At 52.6% G+C, this 25,968-nt stretch overlaps 2 protein-coding genes across 2 annotated transcripts in view; one reads left to right on the top strand and one right to left on the bottom strand.

Moving 5' to 3' along the window:
* The window catches only part of SH3PXD2B (SH3 and PX domains 2B), a 76,389-nt gene extending 69,480 nt beyond the window's left edge, over positions 1 to 6,909 (top strand). Inside the window, exons 10-15 of the mRNA XM_059825252.1 lie at positions 62 to 145; positions 1,447 to 1,564; positions 2,845 to 3,071; positions 3,656 to 3,705; positions 4,201 to 4,326; positions 5,253 to 6,909. Of these exons, the coding sequence (XP_059681235.1) occupies positions 62 to 145; positions 1,447 to 1,564; positions 2,845 to 3,071; positions 3,656 to 3,705; positions 4,201 to 4,326; positions 5,253 to 6,749 (2,102 nt within the window). The 3' untranslated portion in view covers positions 6,750 to 6,909. The remainder of the gene's footprint in view (positions 1 to 61; positions 146 to 1,446; positions 1,565 to 2,844; positions 3,072 to 3,655; positions 3,706 to 4,200; positions 4,327 to 5,252) is intronic.
* A 6,377-nt stretch (positions 6,910 to 13,286) lies between these two features.
* On the bottom strand, positions 13,287 to 25,441 carry NEURL1B (neuralized E3 ubiquitin protein ligase 1B). The gene is made up of 5 exons (XM_059825415.1): positions 25,421 to 25,441; positions 22,577 to 23,219; positions 19,026 to 19,733; positions 17,922 to 18,047; positions 13,287 to 17,084 (listed from the first exon to the last, which is right to left on the bottom strand). Exons 1-5 carry the CDS (start codon positions 25,439 to 25,441, stop codon positions 16,840 to 16,842), a joined length of 1,743 nt encoding a protein of 580 aa, XP_059681398.1. The 3' UTR covers positions 13,287 to 16,839.
* Between the last annotated feature and the right edge of the window lie 527 nt (positions 25,442 to 25,968).

Below are 25,968 nucleotides of genomic sequence, written 5' to 3'. Positions count from 1 at the left end.
AGTGCCACCTCCTTACATCCTCTCTTATCCTTCTCCTACTTCCCCAACATGCTCTTCCCAGTCCCATGGAGATACTGGTCTCTGCCCAGACACGTTGGCCGCCGTCGGACTCTTGGGGACTTGTACACCAGTGGATGGGGTCAAGGTGGACTTCATAGAGACTTGTTTGGCTGCTCATGTTTTGTGCTTGGAGCTTTGTTGTCTGCATGTTTGTACGCTTTGCATGTGATGGACCCTGCTTGTGTCAGTCCTCAATGCGTGTTGTACATGCTCCTCAGCCTTCCATTAGGCCCACTCATGTCCACCTCTCTTTTCTCTATCAGCTGATCCTTCTAACTTTTTGTGGCTTGTTTTGTATACAGAGGCTGGAGTTTCTGCTTTTCCCCAACACATGTATGCAGACTTCTTGCAACTGCTGCCTTAGTTCCTGTAAGAGTAACTCCTCTGAGCCATGGCGCTGGGGCTGGTGGCTCAGATGGGGTCAGGAGGAGAAGAGCCAGCTTGGTTTTGCTGGATGTGACAGGACATTTTCTGCTTTGACTCATTTACATGAAGGGGGTGGGAAATCAGGCCCTTTGAGGGCTGTGCTCCTCCAAGAAGACAAAGCCAGGAAACATGCATGGTGGGGATGTATCAGTGTCCAGAGGTATGGGTTTTGCAGGTAGACTTTTCCCAAAATGGCCTTCACCCTATTGTGCCACTGCTTAAGCACAGGCAATTGCTTCCCTGGGTTTCTTCCAGAGAGGACAGGACAAGGTGAGGGAGGGGGGTGGATGTATGGACCTGTTTGTCTGACATGTTGTCTGCACGGCTCTTAGGATATTTCCCCTTCCTCTTGAAGGGAAGAACATCCATGTCCCTGCTTACCATTGTTTGGTCCAGTGGACAGGACATCAGACTCTTCTCCAGGCTCACCACATGGCTTTGACCAATGTCTTGGGGAACCCAACTGTTGAACAGGGAAGTTCATGTAGACCTGCTGTTGCAAAGTGGTTTGAGAGCTGTGCATGAGAGCACGTCTGGGGGGAGGGGGGGTTACTCCCTGATGTCTATGGCATTTCTTTCCCACTATAGAGGACAATCTTTCTGTAAAGACTCTGAGAAAGAGATTTGAACTGAAATGTATGCATGGAAGGGCTTCTGTGAAGAGCAGGTAAAAGGACAGCTGTCATATAAAAGATAGTCTTTCGTCCTAAGGGAGTGGAGGAACTGTTTTAGACAACTTCTCTTTGGACCAGACTAGCTCACCAAATTTCAAAATGCATCTGGGTTTGTTTTGAAATACATTTCAGTGGCATTTCTTTTACGAATGGTTATATGCCTCTGTGTGTTTGCACCTATATTACAACAGGAATTCTCATTATACAAAACACTTAACCGTTGTTAAATTGAGTCCAGGTTTTTGTAAAACAGTATCTCCATGAAACTGCACTTTCTTACCAACAGAGGAGAAGTACACCGTTATTTACCCATATACCGCAAGAGACCAGGATGAAATGAACCTGGATAAAGGGGCTGTAGTGGAGGTGATCCAGAAGAACCTGGAGGGCTGGTGGAAAATCAGGTACCATCCCTACCTCTTCCTCTTCTTCTTCCCTGGCACTGCAGCTGGGGCTGTGCAAAGCAGAGACCTGATGCACATGGGATGTACAGTCCAAAGACAAGTCTAAGTTATCGGGAAGGACAGAGTACCATCCCTACAAACTAAGTCTAGCTGATGTTCAGGGCTTCAGCCAAGCATAGCTGTGGTTAAACATCTTCAAAATCCCCTGATTTCCTGTGCTGGGAGGTAGACTTCTTCATGGCTTCACATGCCCCAGTGGTGCAAAGGGAACCAGTGTGAGAGCATTAGTGTTACATCATGTGCTGCTGATAGGAAAACCAGTGAGTGTCCTGGTGGCAGGCTGGATCCTCTGGCTGTGTTAGGAGGCTCCTGCAGAGAAGGGCTGTTGTCTGGGCCAGGTCTGCTGTGTGCAGGGGGTGCTGAGGCCAAAGACTCTAGATCTTCCTGAGCAGATACTTGCTCTCTCCTGGAAGCTCATTTTCTCTTGTCTGTGGCCTAGCAAACGGATGGACTGGATCAAGGTGGGAGCACACGCTGCAATTTTCTTAACCTTACATTGAACCTCTGGTCTTGGCAGCAGCAAAGCCCCAGAAAAACGTCCATTGACTTTTCAAGCAGAGGAGAGCTGCCACGAGAGCTCTAAAGGCAATTACAAGCTCGGCAGCTGGTGCCATCTGAGCGTAGTGGCTGCAGCCCAGCCAGCGGGGAGAGTCTCTGACGCTGGCCTTGGACCCTCCAGCATGGCAGGGAGTCTCCGCGGATGTGGTTTCTCAATCAGATCTGGGGCTGGTTTCTCTCCTAAACAGTGCAGCTTTAGAGCAGGGAAGGGATGCAGGCTGCCAGCGCTCAGGCAGAGGGCTTGTGCTTTCTCCAAAGACCAGGTACATCAATCCTAGCAGCAGCGCTCTGGTTTTCCTCTCTGTTTCCCCTGCCAGTGCGCTTCATTCCTGAACTGGTGCCATTGCCGAGGATAGAAGGAAATTGGGCTTCGCGCCATTCCCAGCCCTCAGCCCACTGGCTGCGGTCAGTTTGAACAGGAGCATTAGTCATGGCTGGAGCTCTCCAGGTGCCCATGTGCCACGGAGCATGGCACCAGGCAAGCTCATTTTGCCCAGATCGTGCAGTACTGTCGGTCAACACGTGTCCTGAGCTCTGGCTCTGGGGATGTCCGATGGCTCAACACCACTCAAGTGCAGTGGGTCACTCCTTCGGGAAGGGCTCGTGGCCCCAGTGCAGGACAAGGGCTCTGCGCAGTGACGCTGCCGTTGTTGCCGCCGCAGGTACCAGGGCCAAGAAGGCTGGGCCCCGGCCTCCTACCTCAAAAAGGGGAATGGAGAGATGTTCTCGCAGAAGTTGGGGTCAGGCTCCTCTGCTCATTCGTGTGCCTTGGATCTGGATGGCATCTCCCGGCAACAGGTTGTGGCGAGCCGAGAGAAGGATGGGCTTGCTGGCCAAAGGGACGGGAGATTCGACAGTCGTCCACTGCCCAATGCTGACATCCGACGCAGTAAGTGGCTGGTTGGGAGGAGGCCAGTGGTGGCTGGGGTGTCAGCACAGCCTTTCCTGCAGGCTTTTGGGCGATGTAACAGGGTGTGAGGGAGGCAGGAGGCTTGCAGGCACTGTGAGGTCTGCAACAAGGTCTGGAGGTGACATTGCACAGGCAGATGGGGCACGAGCACAGTGCTGCCCAGGGACCTGCTGAGGATCAGCAAATGTGATGGGGACAAAAGCCTCCCCGTCCCAAACTGGAGATGCTCTCCTCTCAGAAGCTGGGGCATTTTAACCCTTCTGCAGGCCAGGTCTTCTGGGTCAGGCCTGCAATGAAAAAGCAGTTTCATGTGGTGACCTCAGCTGCATTTCCCAGCGGCACCTGATGGTGCAAAGCTGGTTTGTCTTCCAGTGGGATGTCCTCAAAACCTGGGTCATCCATGCTGCTCAGGGTACCGGGCAGACAGGTTCCTCCTTTGGCTCCCTTGCCCATGGGGCAGGCTTGGTCCTTGCCTTTTTGTTTTCTCTTTCACTTGTCTTTTGTGAACACACATGTGACCAAAAGCCAGAAACTCAACAGCATCTGAAATTCTTCCTCCACAGAGTCACCAAAGATGAGGCAGAGACCCCCTCCTCGCCGAGATCTCACCATAGTAAGTGCCAGCTGATGTAGGAGAGCAGCAATGGCAAAGGGAGTCGGAGGGGAGCAGCGAAAGGAGCTCTGGTCACTGGTTATTCTTTGCCTGGGATATTGCCCCTGTACCGTGGACTCTGCTCTTGGTGAAGGCTGGAGTACACATGCTGCCTCCCTGCTGTCTTAAGACTCTTCTCTTTGCATGTGGTCTTTAAATGAACTTTGGGCCAGGCTGTCCCGCAAGGCTGGGTTGCCTGCGGGAGACTGCAGACTGGCGCCCTCCCGCTGGGGAGGGTGACTCTGCTGTCAGCAAGAGCTCTGGCACCGAGCAAGTTTCTGCTCAGCCTGGAAATGGTTTGCAGGTTTGTGTTGGTGAGGGTGCTGCATGGGCACAGCTGATCTCCCTGGCCTGGCCATGCTGGCTTGTGTCTCTGCAGGCTGGTGGTCTGTGTGGATGTTGTGTTGCACCTTCTGTAGAAACACACTGATGGGTTTTCCTTTTTACTTGTCATAGCCACGCGGTTTGAACCTTCCTAAACCTCCTGTCCCTCCTCAAGTGGAAGAGGAATATTACACCATCGCTGACTTCCAGACCACCATCCCCGACGGCATCAGCTTCCAGGCAGGAATGAAAGTAGAGGTGAGACTGTTATCTTCCCTTCTCACAACTTCGTGTCAGTGCAGCGCTCCTGACTCCCACTGCCCTGGGACCTGTTTCAGGCAGGAGCTCCCTTTCCAGGCAGGGAAGATCTGCACACCACGGCGTTCTGGGTGGAAACCGTGCATGGTGGTGCATGTGATTGCCTCTGTGGACTGCTAACATCCCAGGCTGTCCTAGAGTGGGAGAGAAACCTGTATAAGCTCATGAGACTGTGGAGTCCCTGGTGCTCTTGGTGGCCTCCTGTCCCACAAGTGTGTGGGTGCTGTGTTGTCTGAACTAGTGGAAATTAAAACCACATCACAAATGGGGGTAGAGATGGTGGGTTTTTTCTTATTTAGGCCAGGTGTAAAGTTAAAAGCCCTTCCAGAACTGCTTTCCTAGCACACCCACTTTTGCTGGCAGAATCCCTCCTGCAGATGTGATTTTGCTTTTCAAAATGTAAGCTGTGTCCTTCTAAGAGGATTTTTCCTTTACAGCTGCCTCAGTCAGCTCCTCCCAGGTCCCAGCCCCACTTCTGGAGCACGCAGAGGCCAGACGGTTGCTGATCCGTGCAGTATAGCTGCCGGTTGATCGCTCCAACAGTGCCGCGCAGTGGCCATCACCAGTACCCGGCATCCCGCTCCTGCCTCCGGGGCAGGATGGTGGCAGCTCAGCCGCAGCTCCTTGACATGGCTATGTCGTTCCTCAGTCCCATGGCACGCAGGTCCCCTTCCCTGGCAGAGGTCGTTAGCAGGTTCCCCTACTGTTAGGATACCAGTCCTGTGATTACGTGGCTTTTGGTTGCCAGGACAAGGAGGCACTGAGGCCATGTGCCACCCTGACATCATTTTGGAGACACCCAGCATCCCCTCTTGTGCAGAGGGGGCTCCTGCATGGATGTCTGAGGTTTCCTTTCCCTTTGGCAGGTTATTGAGAAGAACCTGAGCGGCTGGTGGTACATTCAGATTGAGGAGAAGGAAGGCTGGGCCCCCGCCACATTCATCGATAAGTACAAGAAAACCAGCAACGCGTCCAGGCCGAACTTTCTGGCTCCACTACCCAACGAGATGGCCCAGCTCCGGCTCGGCGACACCACGGCTGACAGCAGCACCGGTGAGGAAGCAACGGGACCGTGCCGTCCCCTGCCAGAGGCTCCTCCTAACGGTACAGACTGTGGTGGGAAGTGGGCCAGAGACTGGAAGGGGAAGGAAGCTCTCGAGAGCGGGGATGTAGCCTTTGCCGGTGGCTACGAGGAGATCTCGGATCGTGACACAGAGGAGAAGCCCAGCCTGCCGCCCAGGAAGGAGTCCATCATTAAATCAGAAGGCGAGTTACTGGAGAGGCAGAGGCCTCCCCCCAAGCCGCCAGGCATGATTTTGCCCATGATCCCACCCAAGCAGTCATCGGCCCCAAAGGACAGCAAGAAGCCTGAGCTGAAACCAGAAAAGGGCAAACTCTTCCAGCTGAAAAACGAAATGGGATTGGAATGTGGACACAAGGTGTCAGCCAAGGAAGTGAAGAAGCCAAACCTCCGGCCCATTGTCAAGCCAACCAAGCCAAAAGCTGAGCCCATGGAGGACAAGCCTGAACCCGTCGCCCAGAATCCGTTCTTGAAGTCAAGACCTCAGATCAGGCCAAAACCCGCTGCTGCCCCCCGGACTGACCCACCTCCAGCTGATGATAAACTGGACATTTGCAGCCTGCGGAGCAAGCTTAGACCTGCAAAGTGCCTGGAGAAACCCTCCGAGCAGGACACCACTGCCGGCGAAAGCTCCTTCAGTAGTGCCATGGTCTCTTCAGAGGCTTCTGGAAGGTATCAGGAGCGACCGAGCATGGAGAACAAGCCCCTGCCCAAGCTGGACAGCCACACCGCGAAAGAGGCGCTGCCCAAATCTCCCCTGGGCCCAGCAAACACTCCAGGTACCAAGGATCCCCCACCACAGCGCCCCGTCGTGCCACCCCGCAGACCACCCCCCCCGAAGAAAATGGGGGGTCCTGCCTCCGGGCCTGTGGCGGACCTCAGGGCCCCGGCACGGGAAGCGCCTGAAATCAGGTCATCCCCGGTGCCAGGGAGGCCCATGCTGGTTCCTCCGAAAGCCAAGCCGTTCCTCTCTGCCTCCGTCCAAGACGAAGCCAAAGTGAAAAGCAGTGTAAGCTCAAAGGTCATATCCAAGCCAGTGGAGAGAGGGGAGGCCAAGGAGAGGACCTCAGCCCCCATCTCCAGTCCGGACATGGCCAGGGAAGCTCTCTATGTGGCAGTGGCAGATTTTGAAGGCGACGAGGAGACCAACAGCTTTAAAGAAGGGACTTTGTTTGAAGTTTGCGAGAAGAACAGCAGTGGCTGGTGGTTTTGCAAGGTCCTGACTGGAGGGCCATGCTGGGAGGGCTGGATCCCTTCCAATTACCTACGAAAGAAGCCATAGCCACTCCTCTGCTTGCACGGCTGGAGGTTCCCTGGTCTCTCACCTGAGTATTTAATTAGCAGATTAATTTATAGTTTTCCATGAGGCTGGCTTTAAAAAACAAGATAGTAATTGAGATCCCACGCATCCCAGCTGGTGCCCGTTGGTGGCAGCATGGAGGAAGCAGCTTGGCCTCCCCTCCCCACCTGTGTGCTCCCACCCACCCTCCTCCCCAGGTCCCCCGTCCCCCCGCCCCGAGCACTGTGCTCCCGTGGCCGCACCGGCAGCCCAGCCATGCAGCCGAAGCTGCGCTGGCCAAGCTTTGTGGCGTACGATGGCTACTACGGTTCTCCATGCTGGGGAGATGGACCTTGACAGACATTTTTGCCACCTGTACAGGGAATTAAAAAGAAATATGGCAGTAGCCAGGGAGAGAAGTGAAGCGTGGAATGGTACCAACGAAGGAAATCTGGCCACACAAAAGGATTTGCCTTTCCCTGAAGCTCAGACTCACAGTCAGATGTTGTAGGTCACATTGCTTAGTCCAAGTGTGTAGCAGAGCCATAGAGAACATGGCTGAGAACAGGGTCCCTGTAGCTCTGCGTGCACATGCAGGCACAGGCGTTGTGCTCCAGTTAAGGGCTGTGCCTTGCCCCCCGCCCCGTGCATGCCACGGGACTGTCCCTTGGTCCTTCCCTGCTCTACAACGACAAGTGTTAACTTCAACATCCTCCTGGTGGGAAAAAAAAACTGTGGAAAAATACACACACACACACACACACACACGTACGTCTATAACAGGTCCTCTCTGTGCTGATCCAGGACGCTATGCAGGCTTCTCCCTTGCAGTATTGCAACCAAACAACAAGAGGTGTTTTGCTTTGATAGCTGATGAATACTATTCGAGGCACAGAGGACCAAAATGACCCCAAAAGCCCTGGAAAGAGGATGCTTTGCTTTCCTTCCCGTACAGACTGCCCTGCCTGTTGGACTAATAGGGGACCAACCGTTCCCACGACCCACAGAGCTTCCCCGGGCTGGTGGGCAGCAGCCAGGAGGTGGGTCCTTCAGTAGGTGCTGATATTATCAAGTGCAATCCAGAATGTGGGAGTTCAGCTCCTCATCACAACCAGTTGCAAGGCGTGTCTGGTGCTCAGGGGCTCCCTGCCTTGTTTGTCACCCCATCTGCCTGTCTTCCAGGTATTTTCAATTCATCCCGCACGGTGGGCTGTTTGGGGGGGCTTCAGGTCAAGCAGAGTCTGGGGTTTTTCCGTGCTGACATTCCTGCCTGACAAGCCTAATCTTGCCTGCAGTGTTGCTTATCCCATCAGGAGGATGAGTGTGGATGACCTGTCCTTCCACAGTGCTGCTTTCTTCCCTTCTGTATTTGGCTACTTGCAGATTCAGGGCTACATTTCTCTCTCCAGAAGAGCTTTAAACCTAGCGCTTCTATGGGTTTCTTGTTGACCAAGCCCCATTGCCCTTTCTAGTCTAATTGCAAGTGTAAGAGCTGCAGCCGCAGCTCTGCAGCCACATTGTTTTGCTGCTGAAAAAAATTACAGTTTTCCTTCTAACTTGAGCCTGGCAGAAATGAAGGAGTGTTTTCCACTCCCCCAGGCACTCACTTCCTTCTCTGTCCCATATTTTCTACCCTGGAAATGTGGAGTTGAAGATACCTCTGTCTGCGTACAGAATGAAAACGGTGGTGCCTCAGGCCAGGGTTGTCCTGGGAGGGTAATGGGGCAGTTTGTCCCAGCCCTGGTTTGAGCTGATAAAGAAGCCCTGACCATCCCAGTCTGGCCTCATATCCAGAAGCCCCAAGGTTCATTTTTAGCCATGGGAATTCACGCACCCCGGTCTCTGACTGATTCCTCTCTCTCCCACCTACGGTTTTCTCTGGTGGCACATCAGCCTGTGATCAGGCTGACTCACCTGAGCTGGCAATAAGCAACACATCTGCAACCCAATCCAATAACAAAGTTCTTTGCGTGGCACATTGCGAGGTGTTGATGTGCTCCCGGGAGAGTTACGGGGTGGGTTGGGGGAACAATGCTGCCTTGTCTCTGTGCATCTCTTGCTCCAGTAAATCCCTTTTGCTTTGGAAAGGAATGGGGGACAGGACGAGTTAAGCCAGAGCTGCCTGGCGGCCAAATCCAGCCCCCACCGTATCTGCGGAGGGGGCTGGACCTGGGTCCCCCATCCACTCTGGCTGCTGGCACTTCATGCAGAGGGTGGAAGGGCTGCATACCCTTTCCCTGTGGCATTGTGTCCTTGCTCTCACTTTGCTGAATGGCCTTTTAATCTCAGAAGTGTCTCTCCTTTCTCTGTCTCAGAGACCTCACTGCTCCCGGCTTTCCTCAGAGGGGACAATGCTATTTCTGTTGCCTCCATACTAAATGAGGGCTATTTCTGCTTTCATAGAATCATAGAATTGTTTAGGTTGGAAAAGACCTTTACGATCACCAAGTCCAACCATTAACCTAACACTGCTAAGTCCACCACTAAACCATGTCCCTAAGCACCTCATCCGCACGTCTTTTAAATACCTCCAGGGATGGTGACACAACCACCTCCCTGGGCAGCCTGTTCCAGTGTCTGACAACCCTTTCAGTGAAGAATTTTTTCCTAATATCCAATCTAAACCTCCCAGACTGAGCCACAGAACTGGTAGTGCTTCATTTTGCTGACACAAGTACTGTATTTGGCTCATTGAGTGTGTGACAGAATCGCTCCCTTGTTCCCAAAGAGCTTCCAAGAAGGCAGGGTGAGTGCCCAAGTTGGGGGGCACCCTCGGTAGGGTGCCAACAAGTGCAGCCTTACCCCTTCCTACTGCTTTTCCATTTGCGAAGGGACCATAGGCTGGACAACGGCTCCTGTCGGGAAGATGCCGAAAGCCATTGGGCTGGCAGGGCTTTGCCCACCCCATCCGACATGTGCCCCCTGGTACAGCAGCCGCCTGTGCCCTCTGCCAGGCTGCACCTCCTCTCTGTACCTCGCACGTCAAATGTGGCCAAGCTCCCCGACTACCTCGTGAGGAGGAGGAGGGCGGCCGAGAGGCTCAGTACCCTGAGCTTGGCCGCAAGGCACATCACCCCATCAGCCAAAGACAAACCTCCCTCCTTGACCATCACCAGCGCAGCCCTGAGGCTGGGGCTTGCGGCGGGGGGGCGCATCACCATGGCTTGGGGTGGAAGAGCCGGGTGTTGTGGGGGGGTCCCATGGCTCGACACATCCCTGGCAGACTGGAGATCCCGCTGCACCCCACTCCTTCTCGCAGGCTCTCAAAGCCCATTTGTCTGTCCGTGTCTCACTATATTATGTAAGCGCGTATAAATCTACATTACTGTGGGTGGGTGGGGGGGTCAGCGGAAGATAGATGTAGCTGCGTAAATGCCATATCTATACTTTCACTGTTAGGGGATTGATTTTTTTTTTAATTTGGTGGGGTTTTTTGGTGGTGTTTTTTTTTGTTTTCTTTTTTTTTAAGAAGAAATAAAAAGAAACTGCTTGACTGGTTTCAAGCACCCTTGTGAACCCGTGTCTGGCTGGTGTTTGTCTAGGGTGCTGCACAGCAGCTGTCTCAGGAGGTGTGCTGCTCTCCTGCCCGGAGCGATGGCAGCTCTGCCCGGGGCGCTGGTTCAGGCTCTGGCACATGCCACTTGTCACTGCAACAGTGGTACCAGCAAGGAGCCCTGAGCCGCCGAGCTGGTCTCCCTGGTGCTGCAGAGGAGCCATCCCCAGGTGCAGCATTTCTCTGTCCTCGGGCACTTTTGTCCACTGGGAGATGAACAGGGTGATGCTGTGTTGCCTGGCTTCACGGGGGCTTGCAGCAAGGGCTTCTGGCTGCGACATCCCTTGCAATGGGGCTGGGGCAGGTCACAACGCTTGGACTTTTGACTTATGGTTTCTGGCCATGAGTAGCCCAGCTCCTCCATCGCTGCTGTGCCCCAGTTCACCTCATGGGTATCCCGTGCTCCGAGGCACTGGAGTGGCAGGGTTCAGGTGTGGGTACGTGTGTAGTGTCTGTGCTCTGCTCAGGCAGGGTGGGGGGAGATTTTCCTGTGCAGCTATGGCTGGGGGGGGGCTGCTGCCATACCAATGCTCCCCATGTGGGGTTTTAGCCTGGTCCCCACTTTGCACCGTGTGTACCCCAGTGCTCATGAGAAGGAGAAATGTCATTGCTAGGTTAAACAGTGCTCAACAAAACTTTGCTTTTTCTTCCCATCCCTATGACCCAGTAGACAGAGGAGCATTGCACAGCTGACCCTCCCAGCCCTGCGTCGGTGGGATGTACCATCTGTCCATCCAGGCAGCCTTAGCTGTGCTCCCTACCACACACAGCAGTGCCTGGGAGCAGCGAGGGTCACAGGGACCCCCAACAGCACCTTGGGTCTCGCCTTTGTGCCCAAGCCCAGATGGGTGTCCTAGCAAATGGGGCAGTGCAAGTGTAGCAATTGTGTTACTTTGAGGTCAAGCCAGCAAGTGGAGCCTGGCGATTTTTTGGGAAGTACAGAGAGAGAGAAAGAGACCCTGCCTGTCCTAAGGGGCTCTTGGGGGTTCAGGCTGGCTGGGTGTGGGGCTATATTCATTGAAAAGGCTGAGGCAAAAGTGGGGATTGGACCCCAGAGCCCAAGTGCCTTCTAGCAGAGGGCTGTGGTATTGCACATACGCAGTGCTTGGTAAGGGGCAGGCAAGACAGAGGAAAACAAGACATGCAAGAGCATCTTCCGCTGGCCCGGCTCACTGCCTGTCAGCCTGGGACATACAAGCCTTGTCCACTCTCACCCCTGGCTTTCAGGTGGCCATAACCCTACCCAGCCTGGACAGGGCTGCAAGGACCATAGGAGGGCTGTGATGGCAGCAGGTAACAGCCTGGTGTCAGCCACGTTGCACATAGCATTGGGGCCCACTGGTATTCATTCACCTGCCTGCAGCACATGCCCCATGCCAGGCACGAGTGCCTGCCCACCCATGCTCCGTGCAGGGCTTGCACATCAGCAGCCCAGCATACAGCACCCACCCCTGAGGCTGCTGCTTGCCACCCAGCAGCAGAGGAGTGTGCCAGGGAGAAATCTGGGGCCTGTGACATAACCTGGAGTATTGCACCAGCATGGCCACGCAGGGTCTGGCCCACCTCAGGCAGCTCCTTGCAGCTGGCATGGTGCCATGCCACGTCCCCGTGGGCACACAGCTCCTGGCGCTGAGCAATGCCGGCTGCTGCCCAAATCTCTAGCACTTGTGTGGCCATGCCGCGAGCGAAGCTGGCAGAGTGCTAATGAGAGTTGGGCTCTGGCCATGGGAGACTCAGTTTGGGCTGGTAAGTGTGTCACAGCACCCAGGCTGGCAGAGGGGAGGGAAGCAGCGGGGAGGCTGCGGGGCAGGTGATGGGAGCGGGAGGTGGTCCTCCATGCTCTCCCCGGGGCTCGGGCTGGCAGTGGCTGGAGCGGGTGCATCACAGTAATGCTAAGTGTGGTGCAAAAAGTTGCTCCGTGGCTGGAGACTGGCAGCATTAGTCTGTTGGCAGCTCACAAGTATCAGCTCTCTGGATAAAATGGAGCTGCAGAGTTTCTAAAAAGGCATTTTGGCGTAAAGAGCCATTGTCGGGCTCCTTTGCCACCTGCGGCTCGTGAGGGTTTTCGTGCAAACACTTAAATATGGCCTTGTTCTTGGCAGGGCAGAGTTATGAATGAATTCTTCCACTCCACTTTAAACCACATCTGAGGCTGCTTGACTGGTATCTGGCTTCAGCAGGCCGCATTTCAGGATATAAACAGTTTACAGCACAGCCTTCTGTTGGCCTCTGCTTGTGAAATAAAGAGCCAGGCATTGCTACAAAACAAAAAGGAAAAAAAAAGGAAAAAAGAAAAACAAAGAGAAAAAAAGGGAAAGCAGCCCTCCTGCCCATCAGCCCGCCCTGGGCCAGCCAGCGCGGTCCCCGGGCTGCCACAGCCCCAGCGCGGGCACAGCAGCGGGGCCAGGCGGGCAGCTGCCTTGCTTGAGGCACTGCAGGTTGGATGAGGAATTTGGGGCCCTTGGAGAGGGCGTCTACCACAAGACCCCCCCACCTCTGTAGTCATAAAATACACCCTGCTTTCACTGCAGTGGGCAGCCAAACTTTTGAGGGTTTGCAAGGTTAAATGAGCAAGGAATCTCACCTCCCCTGCCCAGCCCATCAAGGGACTGAGCAGCGACTGTGCAGTGATCTCCCAGGAGCAAACCAAAGCTCATACAAGGTAGTTAAAGCGCCTAACTTTTTCTTTTTTTTTTGGGAGCAGAGGTGCCTGAGATGAACAGAGGTGCCCTACCTCTATGTATTAGTATTGCCATGCTTTGGAAAGAAAGGATTTGCTCACCCTCCAGGTCAAATGCTTTTAAACGTCCAGGAGCACTCTTTACAAGCCAAAGTTTTATTTGTTTCATAAACAAGTAAAATTATATTAAAGTAGAACAAGTAAATGGACGAAAGTAAAACACACAGCACTGAACACAACGCTATAGAGCACTGACATGTAGAAGTGCAGTTCCCTCCCTCGTGCGATGCCCTCCCGCCCGCCCCGGTCCCCCGAATGATTTGCTTGAAAAGCCTAATACAGAGGTCCAAAATCTGATGTACAGGGCACAGTATTGAATCATAAAGGTAACAATAAGAGAGTAACTGTGTCGGAAAGAGGGAAGGTAGAAGAGTTCCCCCACCTCTTCTTTTTCTGTCTTTCTTTCTTCCTTTTTTTTAATTTTTAAACAAATAGGTTAGGAGGAGAGGGGGGAAAATCCATGGAAATAAACACTTTTTCACTCCTATATATATATATATAAAAAAGCAGGATTCTTAGTGAACACAAAATTCTATAAAACTAACATTGATCTGTGTTGTTTTCTCCCCGGTTTTTTTCTTTTTAAAAGTTGCTTTAAAAAGGATAAAAAGTGCACAGACACCCTTATAAGGCACAAACAGATCTTCTGTACAAATCATATATCATCCGACTGTTTAAAAAAAATAGCAATACGAGTACTAACAATTAAATCTGTAAGAGGCTACCTTTTCCTGGAAATTTTTTTAAAAGAGGCCTATTCTGGAAAATTCCTGTTGCTCTTGGATAGGCAGGGCAACACATCCACTGCACTCATGTCCCGCTCACTGCACGGCTGCACTCCAGACCCTGACTGAGCTGGCTCCCTTGCTGGCCCCACTGGATGCTGCCCTTCTGGAAACTGGTCTCAGTCGCTACAGCAAAAATTCAGCCTGTAAAATGTGTCCTGAACAGCTCGGACACAGCCTGGGTGGATTCAGTATTTCTCCTTGCTGGCTTAAAAAAAAATAGAGAGCTACACCAAAAAAGAAACCCCACGCCAGGCATGCAACTAGCCCTGCTCATTGAGGACCTGAGGTATCAGCCAAGCAAATGGGCTCTGCTCTGCTCAGGCACGTAGCTGTGTGCAGCCACCGAAAGGGACCGGGCACCCCTGAAACCGGGACAGCAGCCCCAGGGATGGCTGCTGGCGTTTGCTAGCCCAGACCTGATCCAAGCTAGCATTGCTCGCTGCGGATTCAGACAACTCTTTCCTTGAATTCCTCATCGTGTAAAGGCTTCCCACTGCAGTCCGGTCACCAGGCAGGCGCTAATCCCCCTGGCCTTTCATCACCTGCTCACATACTTTGCCATCATTGTGCTCGTAGTGCTGTGCCCACTGACCACAGCTGGACTCTGATCTGCAAACGCAGGACCGGGGAGGTCTCGGCGAAGGCAATGTCTGCAGGCCCCGGGCGGAGGGCAGCCTGGAGGGCTGGGCAAGGCTCCAGCTGCCGGAACGCTACCCTGGCTGCCTCCTCTTGCAAAGGTGTAAGTGAACTCGTGCCGCAGTGGCAGTGCCTGTGGCTCTGCTGAGGGCTGAGCACGCTTGGCGGCGGCACAGCCAGTGGCGTGAGCCGAGTTTCCAAAAGGGCTCTGCAAAGCCGGCAGGCTCTGGTGCCGATGCAGCAGGGCAATGGGTGAGAGAGCTCACTCTACTGCAGCCTCTCATTTATACACTTAATTAAAATGTTAATTAGCTCTTCAAGAAAAAAAAATGGTTTTCTCCGTGCCCTGTGAGCTGGCAGCCACAGCCCGCTGCGGGAGGAGGATGAGCTGCTCCCCTGGGTGTGCTCTCCCTGATGGCAGAGCAGGGCTGGGACGGGGCTGAGTGCCGGTCGGCAACCAAGTGCAGCACTGCCGGCACCACCAAACCACCACCCGGGCAGCGGTGCCCCGAGAGGTGGCAGAGCACCCACGGCTACGAGCGCCTCGGAGGAGAGTGAACGGCAAGGTGAGGTGACAGACACTGACAACAACAGACTGCCCCTCTGTGCCCAGAAGCCCTGAAATGTACAGAGGCTGCTATTCTTTTTTTTTCTTTTTTGGACTAAAATGTGGTAATTGCACCTTTCTGAAGAAAGCTGTTCTTACGCACTTGGTGGCACATGGTCACTGAGCTAGACTGACACAAGTCCCTCTCCATCCTCCCATTTGCATCCTCTCTCTTCCCCTCTTTATGAATCTGGACGAGCTGGAAACTGGCCAGGCTCACGCTGAAGGACTGGATAGGAGCCGTGCAAGCAGGCTAAAGGGCAGAGGACAGAGAATGGAGAATGGAGGGCAGGTCCTGCAGGAGCAGCAGGGAGGAGGACACCAAGCTCCTCGCACCAGCCCCAATGCTGCATGCTCAGATACTGCCCAGCTCATCCAGGTTGCTGCTGCTTGTGGCTGTCTAATATCACAGCTGAAACCCATTTACCTTTTAAGTCCCAACGTATAATAATAGCCCCAGAACCTTTTTCTTTCCTCCTTCCTAGTAAAGCCAAGTGAGATCCCTGTTCATGTCAGCAAGTTCTCATCTACTGTTGGGACCCAGTGTCCAGGCAGCTGGGAGCTGTGCTGGGAAACCTGGAAAGGCAGGAGAAAGAGCATGTAAAATCAGCACATCAGTCCGCAGAAAAAAGGTGAGCCTGCTGGGACTGGGTCAGAAACGAATTTCTCACCACAGGCTCCAAAAAGTCCTTGTGGTGGGGCGGGAGGAAGGCTGAGCCCTGCTGCAGCGCTGGCTGCAGGGGAAGGGCTAAGGGAGGCGAGCCAGGCGGGATGGTGCGAGACGGCAGCTACGCTGCCTGCGAAGAGGAGCAGAGCAAAATGCAGGCGTGTGTGCCTGGAGGTGACAAACATCATCATTGCAAACCGCAGTAGCCCCATGCTTTTCATAAGCCAGGATTGCAGTGTGCCTATCCAAACACCCCTCTCATCCACAGGCTGCAATTTCTGGCTTTGGCAGCCAGACATACGGGCAATGCCTGAACAGCCCATCGCTGCTGCCCGCTGCTCCATCACTGCTGCTGCTGCAGCAGTTGGGGTTGGCTGGGGCTCTTGGTGGGCTCATGCTCCTCATTGCTACCCCGTGGCTGCTCCCCAGGTCTCAGCCTCCCTGGCCAAAAGTCCCTGCTCTGCCACTGAAAGCAAAAGCTGTTTTATCTAAGTCCAGACCAACTTCTCCACGTGCCCCAGAAGCCTGTTCAGGGGGACGAAACCCAAACAAGTGAGAAACCTGGCTGTGCTACTATTTTGGCCTTAGCTAGTTCCCCTTACATGGATGAACATGACATTTCCAGATAAGTTTTGTCCACTTTGAACCCTCCCACTGGGCCTTGTCCTAATTTTCTTCCACCACAGCGCAAGCACCCAGCAGCAGCCCAGAGCTGTTGGGGTTTCGGGGTTGGGAAGCCCAGTGGCACCCAGCACTGACCAAGTGGCAACCTCCCCTTCCCGATCCACACCACGGCAAGCCTCCTCTGGAGAAGGAGGAGGAAAAAAAGAGCCTTTGCACGGGAAATTTCTCATTTGCAGCTGGGTCGGGTCCAGACTGCGATTCCCCGGATTTGCCCGTGGGCACACGGCAGCCGTGCCTTGGGGTCCCACTTGATCCTCAGCTCAATTTTATCCCTGAATTGTGCCCTACCAGTCAAATAAGGAAACACAGATAACGAGCCACTTGATAACGACTGACCAGCACGATAACCCATAAGCAGGGACGGAAAGGCATGGTTACTGCTAGCGGCGTTCCCCCTTCCTACAGCCCGAGCTGGGCACTAAGGGCGGTATATTTTAATAACATCTTTGATGACCCGTCGGCAGATTGGGCAGCAGGCGTTGAGCTGCTTCTTCAGCTTAAGACCGCAGGTGTTGCAGAGGCACATGTGTCCGCAGGTGTAGATCACTGTGTCCACCTCGCTGTCAAAGCAGACGGTGCATTCCCCGTTCTTGCTGCTTGATGGCTCCGGAGGGGGGAAGACGGGAGAGATGGGGGGGCTCAGGGGGGAGCTGGGAGCAGTCACTGCAAAGGAGGAGGAAGGAACAAGGTCATTCAGTCACCAGGACAGTGCAAACCTGACAACCTACAACACGCACACCCTCAAGTCAGTTTTTAAGGCTCTTCCTTCCTTAGTTATTGCCTGGTTTGTTTGGCCAAACAAATGCCAGTATATTCTAGTTGATAGCACAGGTACAGCTCTAGGCAGAGCCTTCATCCCTCTTCTACAGCTGGGGCAAAGCTCGGCTCGCCTGGGCTTTACCAAGCAGGGCTGTGATTTTGCACACCTTTTTCATGGTGTGGGTGTGCAGAGCCCCACTCTCCCTGAAGGAGCCGTGCTCCACGCAGGGTGCTCCTGCTCCTCGCCAGCCGCGCCGGGCAGCTGCGGCACTGCACAATGGCAGCACATGTCGGGGACGGTACCGGGCAGAGCACTCAAGGCCATCTGCCTGAGACCCAAACACCAGCACGTGAGCGATTATGTGGGCATCCCTCTGGCAGCGGAGCCCTGGCAGTGCAGAAAGCAGTGGTCTGGGTGGTGTAAGGCCCCCAGGCACGATACCGCACACCCCCCCCTATTGCAGCACTGCTGCTGTAGCAAGAGCAGCCCCACAGGGACCACCTTCATTAGACAGACTGATGAAGTGGGAAGCAATATGCAGCCCTTCTTCAGGCTGTGAAAAGCTCCCCACCACTTTGTGTTTTCTTCTCATTATTTCTGTTGGTCTCGCAGGAGATGTAACATCTCCCCCCTAACCTTGCCCTGCTCTCTTACATAGCCCCAGCATCATCTATCAGCCCGGATTCCTGTCTCAGCATAGCTGGCACAGCTATGGGTGCCGAGGGCTGGGCTCTCCTTACCAAGCGATGACTCTGAAGCAGATGACGACCTGTTGACGCTGAAGGCCATGTCCGAGTCGCTGTCGTACTGCGAACCACCGGGGGATCCTGAGGGAGAGACGGTCAATGGGCTGGACTGCACAGTGCCTGCAAACACAGGAGAGAGCTGAGCCTGCCACGGGGCCGATGGACACCCAAACCCCAGCTAAACACCCCTCAGCCCGGGGAGTTGCTCCCACCCCATGTGTGCAGGGTGCTTTAGGGTAAAGTCCAGCTGCTGAGTTAAGTGCTGCCTCTTAGTAACGATACAGGTGCATGATTTTGGATGTGACCTCCAGGATCATCAAGTCCTGGAGCTCGCTATGCCATTATACGATTTCTGTTCAGTGGTTCAGTGAGGCAAGCACCAGGTTATCTGATAGCCATCATCTAGGGGTGTAAAGTCACCTCCCCATGATCCCAATCTCTCCAGCAGCAGTGGCCTCAAGCTATCAGTGTCTCACTGTCAGGTCAGGGGCAGCTGGGAAAGGGCATTGCTTTAAATGAGAAAAATCTGCTTTACAAAGTCATCAACATCTTTTTTTCTGACAGAATCCTTAAAAAGAGAAAAGGAGAAGCACTGTAACTGGTCACCAGCAATAGATAAAAAGTGACGTCTGACACCCGAGCTGTGGCAGTGCTTGGGGAGCGATTACTGTCCATCAGCAACACACGTACTTAAACCAAAGCTGCACTCACAGAAATCATTGCCCTTACCAAGGCAGGAGTGTAATACCTGTTGGCTGGAATAGTGGGTTTATAAAGAATCTCTTTTACACACAACTTCTCTGAAAACCAGCTGTCACCCCACAGCCATCCCTGCCTCCCTACCTGATGCTTATCTCATCTCATAAGTCTCATCCTTTTCTGAGGGACTTATATAGGGTGCATATGTCTATGTGACAGCTACCATGTCTCACTCACTCTTGTTTGCAAACACAAGGTGAGATCAGGAGCTGCTTCCTCACATAGGTGACCACCTGCTAAAGGCAATGCTGCGACTGCAAACCCGTAGCTCCCATTCTGGCCCAGGAACTTTCACCATCCAAGTGCTCCCCATTATTATTTCTTTTTTGCTGCACTTACCCAATATTTTGAGCTGGTTGATTACACCATGGATTGTAAAAAACACCCAGAGAGACTGTGAGGTGTCCACGCACATTAGCATTCCTCGGCTGGCTCCATTCACCCCGTGATGCACCTCTCCGTTCGGCAAGACCATGAAACTGAGAATGTCGCCGCTGTTGAGGACAGGGAATGCTCGGTAAACCACCCAGTACTCCTTGCGGTCCAAGAGAAAGTCTGGATCTGCTGGGAGCTCATTTGTCCGTAAAGTACTCGGATCACAAGAAGTGATGCCAAATGAAAGGGCCCCATAGTATGGCAACCCAAGATGTCCTACTTCCACAAAGAGGCTTTCACCAATGTGCAAAGGCCGGTCAGAAAACACCAAAGTCCTATTGCTTTCTTGCCAGTTGGTGCATGCAACCATCCGGTCCTGAGAAAAGGTGATGTCAGGTCCACGGGTGGGATGGAATCGCAGGTCTGTGTCCAGGAAGGCTGGGACACCCTGGGCACGCTGACGTCGATTTGGGCAACAAGGGATGATGTGGTTGTCTGTTGCAAGTCCTGGTACCCGACTTAGGTTTAGGTTTGCAATTTTGGCCACCACTTGGTTATTCTCCAGTTCGTTGTTATTGAAGTTGGCTGAATCATGGTTGCTCTGCGGAAGGCAAGTGCTGAGACGGGCAGTGCTGAGACGGGCAGTGGTCATGGTCTCTGCAAACATGCTATCTGTGAGACAAACCCAGTGATAAGGGACATTAGAGTTAGGATACAATTGCCTGCTTTTATGGTTACAATTGTTATTATTTCAGCCTACAGATTATCTGAATTCTGTTCCTCTGAATTGAAAAACAATGGAAAAATTAGCCAGAAGTCAACCACTAATGAACAGCTAGCGGTGGAGAGTTGCATGTGGAGCAGGCAGCAGGCAGAGAAATAGCTGTATCTTGGAAATAACTGAGGAAAAACAAGTGTTATGAAGCAACCATGTAACCTGCTCCTTGCACTGGTGAACTGGGAAAAGCTGTAAACCAGTGTGGTCCTACACCTTTCTCAGTAGAGGGGTCTAATAGCTTTGAGGTTGCTCTGTAAAAGAAGGAAACTTCTCAATATCTTGTTGTCCAAAGGTCTTGTGCAAGCCAAATCCACAACACAGTGATGAGCGAAAGAGCACAAGCATGAACAGATATTCATTTCACACTCCTTGTCATTGCCTTACATCTGTGAGATGTCTAGGCACAAGTGTGTCCAAGAGAGGTCATTTTACAAGAAGATTTCAAGCCTCATATCTCAGGGGTGTTCACACCACTGCAGAGATTTTGAATTGAGAGCTCGTCACAAAAGCTACTTGCTGCAGGTGTTACAAAGAAGATTTTTACAGTTAGAGAGTTATTTTCCCCTTTCACAGCAAAGGGAAAGTCAGGATGCTGACTCTTAATTCACCTACCAGATTTTCACCTTGGCCATGCTAGGCCAGGGGCCGGGCGGATTTAAAGGTGCGGGGAGGTTTGGGAGTGCCCTTCCTTCTACCTCCAGCACTGCCCGGGGTGGCTTGGACACTTCACTCCAAAGGCAAGGCATTAACCAGCTGAGCAAAGTCAAAGCACATGGGAGTTAAGAGTGTGCGTGAATGAAACAGACTCCTGGTCTTCCGAAAGATGGAGAGGGAAGAAGCACCCCAGCACCAACACTGCTGGCTCCTCGGAGGAGAAAATCACCAAGCTTTTACCAAAGAAGGAAAAACACCCAAATCCATCCAGCAGCTGCAAAACAGTGGCTGCCTTCGCTCAGAAGCCCATGCAGGAGAGGCTGCCGATGTAGGCTGATGGCTGGAGCAGCTGTTTCTAGCAAGCCCAGGGTACCTGGCAAGAAATGCTCCCACAGGGTAAGACACATCCAAGCTTCATGATACTGAAAGATACATTTTGTGCATCTGTATTTGGGTTATAGTTCACAGTTTTCTCGACTTGCAAGATTTTGGGAGGCGGAGACAGAGAGACAAACACGTCTGCTACGACACCACGGCATCTGCAGCAAGGAGGCTGGGTCCCCCGGTGCCCCAGATGGCTGAGCATCACCCTGATTCCTGGGGTAGCTTGTGGGGCTTGGTACTTTGATCCAAAAAAATATCAGAGTACAGCTGCCCTCAGGCCGAGTCTTTCACTCTGCACACTTGGATGCCGCGGGCAGGACTGAGGGGTGGTGGGCAGAAATAAGCTGCATTTTATTTTTCTAACTATAATCTAATGAGGAAGAAGGACTGCTCTGCTGAAGCAGCTGCACTGGCCAATACAGCAAACGCTCCTGCACCTCTGTGATGAGCACCAGAGGCTGGAGTGCATTGCAATTGAAATTACAGGATAAGCTACTGGTAAGGTTTAATTACACATTTGAGGCAGAGCAGGCAGCGCAAAGTGTTGTTTATGTGTAGCCTTCTCAGCTGTAAAATAATTGGTACCATTCAGAAGAATATGTGATGGAGCTGCCTGCCCACTGGACTAACCATTTCACAGCTTATTACTGGTGTCTGTTTGGTGTGAGGATGGAGAGACCATCCCCTCGAGCAGGTGCGGCTTAGCTTGGCTGTTAAAACTAAATCAGCTCCTAGGAGCCTCCGGGAAAGGTCAACACTCTTGTCTTTTAAAAGGATTCCCTGTGGTGTAGACCAGTTCAAAACATTCCATCTAACGCTGAATTCATTTGAAATTTCAATGTCGTAAAAGTCATGAAAGGAAAGTCATTCCATGGCAATCGGCTCGGTTTGCTAACGGGAACAAATTCATCCCCTCTTGCAGCCCTCCCCAAGGATGATGCTTGTAAATCAGCCAGGCACTACCTGAATGCAGCGATCTGCTTAGGGGTGAGGGGAGATGTGGCATGCGGTGGCAAGGATTCCGAAGCACACAGGAGCTTGCGCTGCATTTTCTCATCACCCTTCAGCTGGCTGGCTGCATCCTGAGCTGCAGCCGGTGCTTTGCAGACGTACAGTGATGCCCATGTGTAAGGGAAGGACAAGTGGGGCTACATCTGCAAACACAGCTTGTTGAACTGCCAGCCTAGGTGGGGACCAAGGCCAAGAGTTGAGAGAGGGGCTGGGGAAGGGTACCAGGAAACTCTTGGGGAATGGGCCGTAGTTTTCCAGTGGACTGGCAGTAACTGGTAGCTGGGAAAGAAGAGGGGAAGCCAGAGCTGGTCCCTTTGTCTCCTCAGTCCCTGGGACCTTGCTGTAAAGCAGCACCTTGTTTTTCCATGCCATAGCAGCACATCCAGCTCAGAAAAAGCTGGGTGAAGTTACATGTAAAGATTTCCATCTAGCCCTTCATATGGCTGCTATAATGCACAGCCTTAGGACTTGCCATCACTGATGTTTCTGAAATATATTACTTTCTGGATCCCCGCTGCTGGCAAAAGAAAATCAGTTAATTTGAAGTAGAAAAAACACAGTAAATTAGTTTTCTTAAGTGTCCCATAGAAATTATCAACCAAATAGATCACACATCTTTTCTCCATGATTGTGCCTTTGTGGAAAGAGCAACCAGAAGAGCAAGCCATGGGCCAAAATACACACTTACCTAGTATTTGCACTTCATGGGTAATTCCATAGACGTCTATGAGTGCCCAGAGAGGACCAGAAACTTTAATACCACAGTGAAACAATATTGGCTCCTCGTCATTAATACTGTAGAAGACTCTCCCATGACGGTCAACCCAGAAGGCCAAGATATTGTCTCTCACAGCAAACCTCTCTGGCAAAGCTTTGGCCCAGTATCCAGGTCGGGTCACTAGGTCAGGACAGGCATACTTTGGTATCTCATCAGAGCTCATCTGCGATGGGTCGTGAATGGTGAAGCCGAAGCGTAGGGCCCCGCTCCAGCCGTGGTGCACAGCCACCAGCTTCAGCCTGACTTTCTCGTAGAGATGGATGGGCCGGTTGGTGAAGGTGACCCCATTGCAGAAACTGTTCCTCCGCGTGGCCTTGCGGGAGTGAGCGTCCAGACGCACATTCTTGCCTTTGGCTTGGGAGTGGAAACGCGGCGGCTCCGTGATAGCGAGGACCGAGCGTCTCTCATGGCTGCTGTTGGGCAAACTGTAGTAGGGGCGGCTGGAGACGGAGCGGGTCTGGTGGCTTGTGTCTGCAAAAGGAGAAACCAACGGCTCTGTCAGAAGTGCTTGACCTGAGCGATGTGTTAGCTCAGCCCGGGCAACTGCAACTGGCTTGTCACGCATTCTTTGCATTACTCGCTGGGAACTGCGCTATTTAATCTTATAATACGGCGCTCGGCCACAGCCTGCTCTTTGTTACATCAATTTGGCCCTCAGCTTTATGCAAATATAGGGCAAATGTGGCTCTTGGGGCAAAGGTTAGGCAGCTTCCCTTCTACGCCCTGCAGAGCTGGACAAAAACGAACATCCTTTTGTTCCCATCAGATGCATCCTATTGCACTCGGAAAGGCCTAACACTTGTGTCTGGGGCTCTGAGTTTCCTATTTACAATGCACGTGCTGTTAAATCACCAGCTGGTGGCCAGAGTCACACCATCTCTGAGAATCATGGCTGTTACGATAAGATGTGCTCAAGACGAACGCGGATGTAGGATACTGACTTTTGTGGGACACACAGCCACTGGCTTCTCTGTCCCTTAATTTTGTAACGATGAACAGGAGCTTTTGAACAACACAAATAAACCAAGACATTTAGCAGCTGGAGTACTACCTCTGCATCACCAGGCTGTTCTTCCAAAACTTTCAACCCAGCACCTCGTTCAGATATCAGATGCAACTGGCACATTAAGGAACATTTCATCCCGCAAAGCCTTGCCTTTACACAGAACCTCCCATTTGAGCTCAAAGCACTTTATAAATGATGATTGTTTTCAACTTCACAGCACCACAGATGGCACAGAAATCCTGCCATCCTCATTTTACAGATGGGAGAAGGAGAATTTATGGTGAGATCTTGCAGCATTTAAAGTCAATAGCAATTTCGAGAGCAATTTAAAGAAAAGCAGATTTGAGGCCTAAAGTGAAGTTCACATAAGCATGAAGCAGAAATTAGAAAAGCCCAACCTTTAATTTAAGCCTTAGCTATAAGTTTCCTGAGGCGGAGACAATCTCTTTCGCATATCCCTGAACACAGTGGGTCTTGTTCCAGGACCAGGGCCCCCATGACCACCACGATGGTGTTACAGGCACTTTGATCTCCCCATTTCCCACCCACCTCACCTCTCCCCCTCTATGCACCTGGCTTTGCAGATTTTTAAAGCAAAAATGGAAGGCAACCTGGGTGCTCAAAGTGATCCTGTTAAATATAAAACTGCATCACATGCATACATTTATTTTGAAATAATTTGCCACGTTTGAAGCTTCAGAAGCTGCCTGCTTGGCCCTTCCTTCAAGCTGCTTCCTCCCTGTGTGTAACCCCTGGCTTTGCTTCGTGACAAGGGGAGGATTTTCTGACGCTTTCCTTTCTTGCAGAGAAACACCAGAAGACACTGGGAGCTCAGCTGAGAAAGCTGGCAGGAGAGCTGCAGTTGTGGCACCTTTTTTTGGAAGCAAAACCCTACCAGGTAGGGCAGCGAGAGGCTGGGACTTGCATTCGTGTCTGAGGCTAATAGAGGCTCTAAGGAACCGCTGCCTTTGCAAATGCGAGAGAAGGGGGGTCAAAGGCAAGAACTGAACACAGGATTAGCCCCATCTGCAACAGGAGTCAGAGAGCTACAAAGGCAAAAAGCTCCTGTTTGCACCAAGAAAAAAGGTCAGTCCTAAATTATGACAGGCACACACAGGGGCTAAATAAAAGGTCTTTTGTATCTCTTAATTCGTACTGCGCGTGACAATCACTGTACGTAGCACAAGGTAATGGTTAATCCTGTCCTGCACCAGTGTAAATAAATACATCCTTGACCTTACACCAGTGGGGGGGGATGCCATTTCCATGCCAGGGCCACGAAGGCAGAGTCCTGGGGGAGACGGGGAGAAGAGAAGTCCCCCCGGGTGTTACATCCCCCCGGAGCGGTCCCCCTGCCTGGCATAGCACCTCCACTTGCAGCAGCGCCTCGGGCCAGGCTTCCCCCCGGGCTCTCCCAGCGCAGAAGGGGGTTCCCTGGGTCTGCAGGGTCAGCCCTGGCCATGTTCGCAAGAGGTATGGGTATTTCTCATGGGGATTCCCCGGAGAAATCTCGTTTCTTGCCTCCCAAAGAGCTAAAATGCAGAAGATGGCTGCTCTCAGCATAGACCCACCTGCTGCTCATGTGGGTGCTGCTCTGTTCATCTGCCTGCAAGTGTTCCTGACAAATGATACTGCTGCAGAGGAAATACGGTTTGGGCTTTCCTTAGCAGGGAGAGGCATGGTGGCATGAACGTAACGCTGGGCAAGTGACCCTGAGCAATGAGGGGTGAATCCTCTCCCAGCCACGCTTTCCCACACCGGCTCCCCATTTTTTATCTGGATTCACAGAGCCTTTGTGCTGTTCAGCAGGGACTGGGGTTAAGCAAAGCCACAGACGGGTGCTGCCGGGACAGTCTCCGAGGGGCTCCTGCGGGACCCAGTGGGACCCATCACACCCCACCGTGCTGGGCAACAGCCTTCCCGTGTAGAGAAGCCCTCATTTTATAATCCATTGAGCTGCATTTTTCTCTAAAATGGTTAAAAATAACTCCCTTGTGAAAGCAACGCCCTGGCCTCAATGTCCCCGTGTTGGCCAGGAGGAGGAAGGAGGAGGAGGAAGGAGGGAAAAGAGCTTTTTTTCCCCTGTCCTCTCCACTAGCACAAAAACCCCCTGCTTTCCTCCCTCTGTGCAGCACCAGCCTTCCTCCCACATTGACCTGCCGGAGAAAAGACACGTGTAAAGACCGAGCACGGCGGAACGCGATGCCCTCCGGCACAGCTCCCGGGCAGGTACTTCTCACGCTGCTTTTGGAAAGCACGGAGGACCAAGGGGGGAGTGACAGCAACAGCAGCACGA

Source organism: Gavia stellata, chromosome 16, assembly GCF_030936135.1.
Source record: "Gavia stellata isolate bGavSte3 chromosome 16, bGavSte3.hap2, whole genome shotgun sequence".
Lineage (NCBI taxonomy): Eukaryota > Metazoa > Chordata > Aves > Gaviiformes > Gaviidae > Gavia > Gavia stellata.
This window is presented reverse-complemented; position numbering and strand designations above follow the sequence as displayed.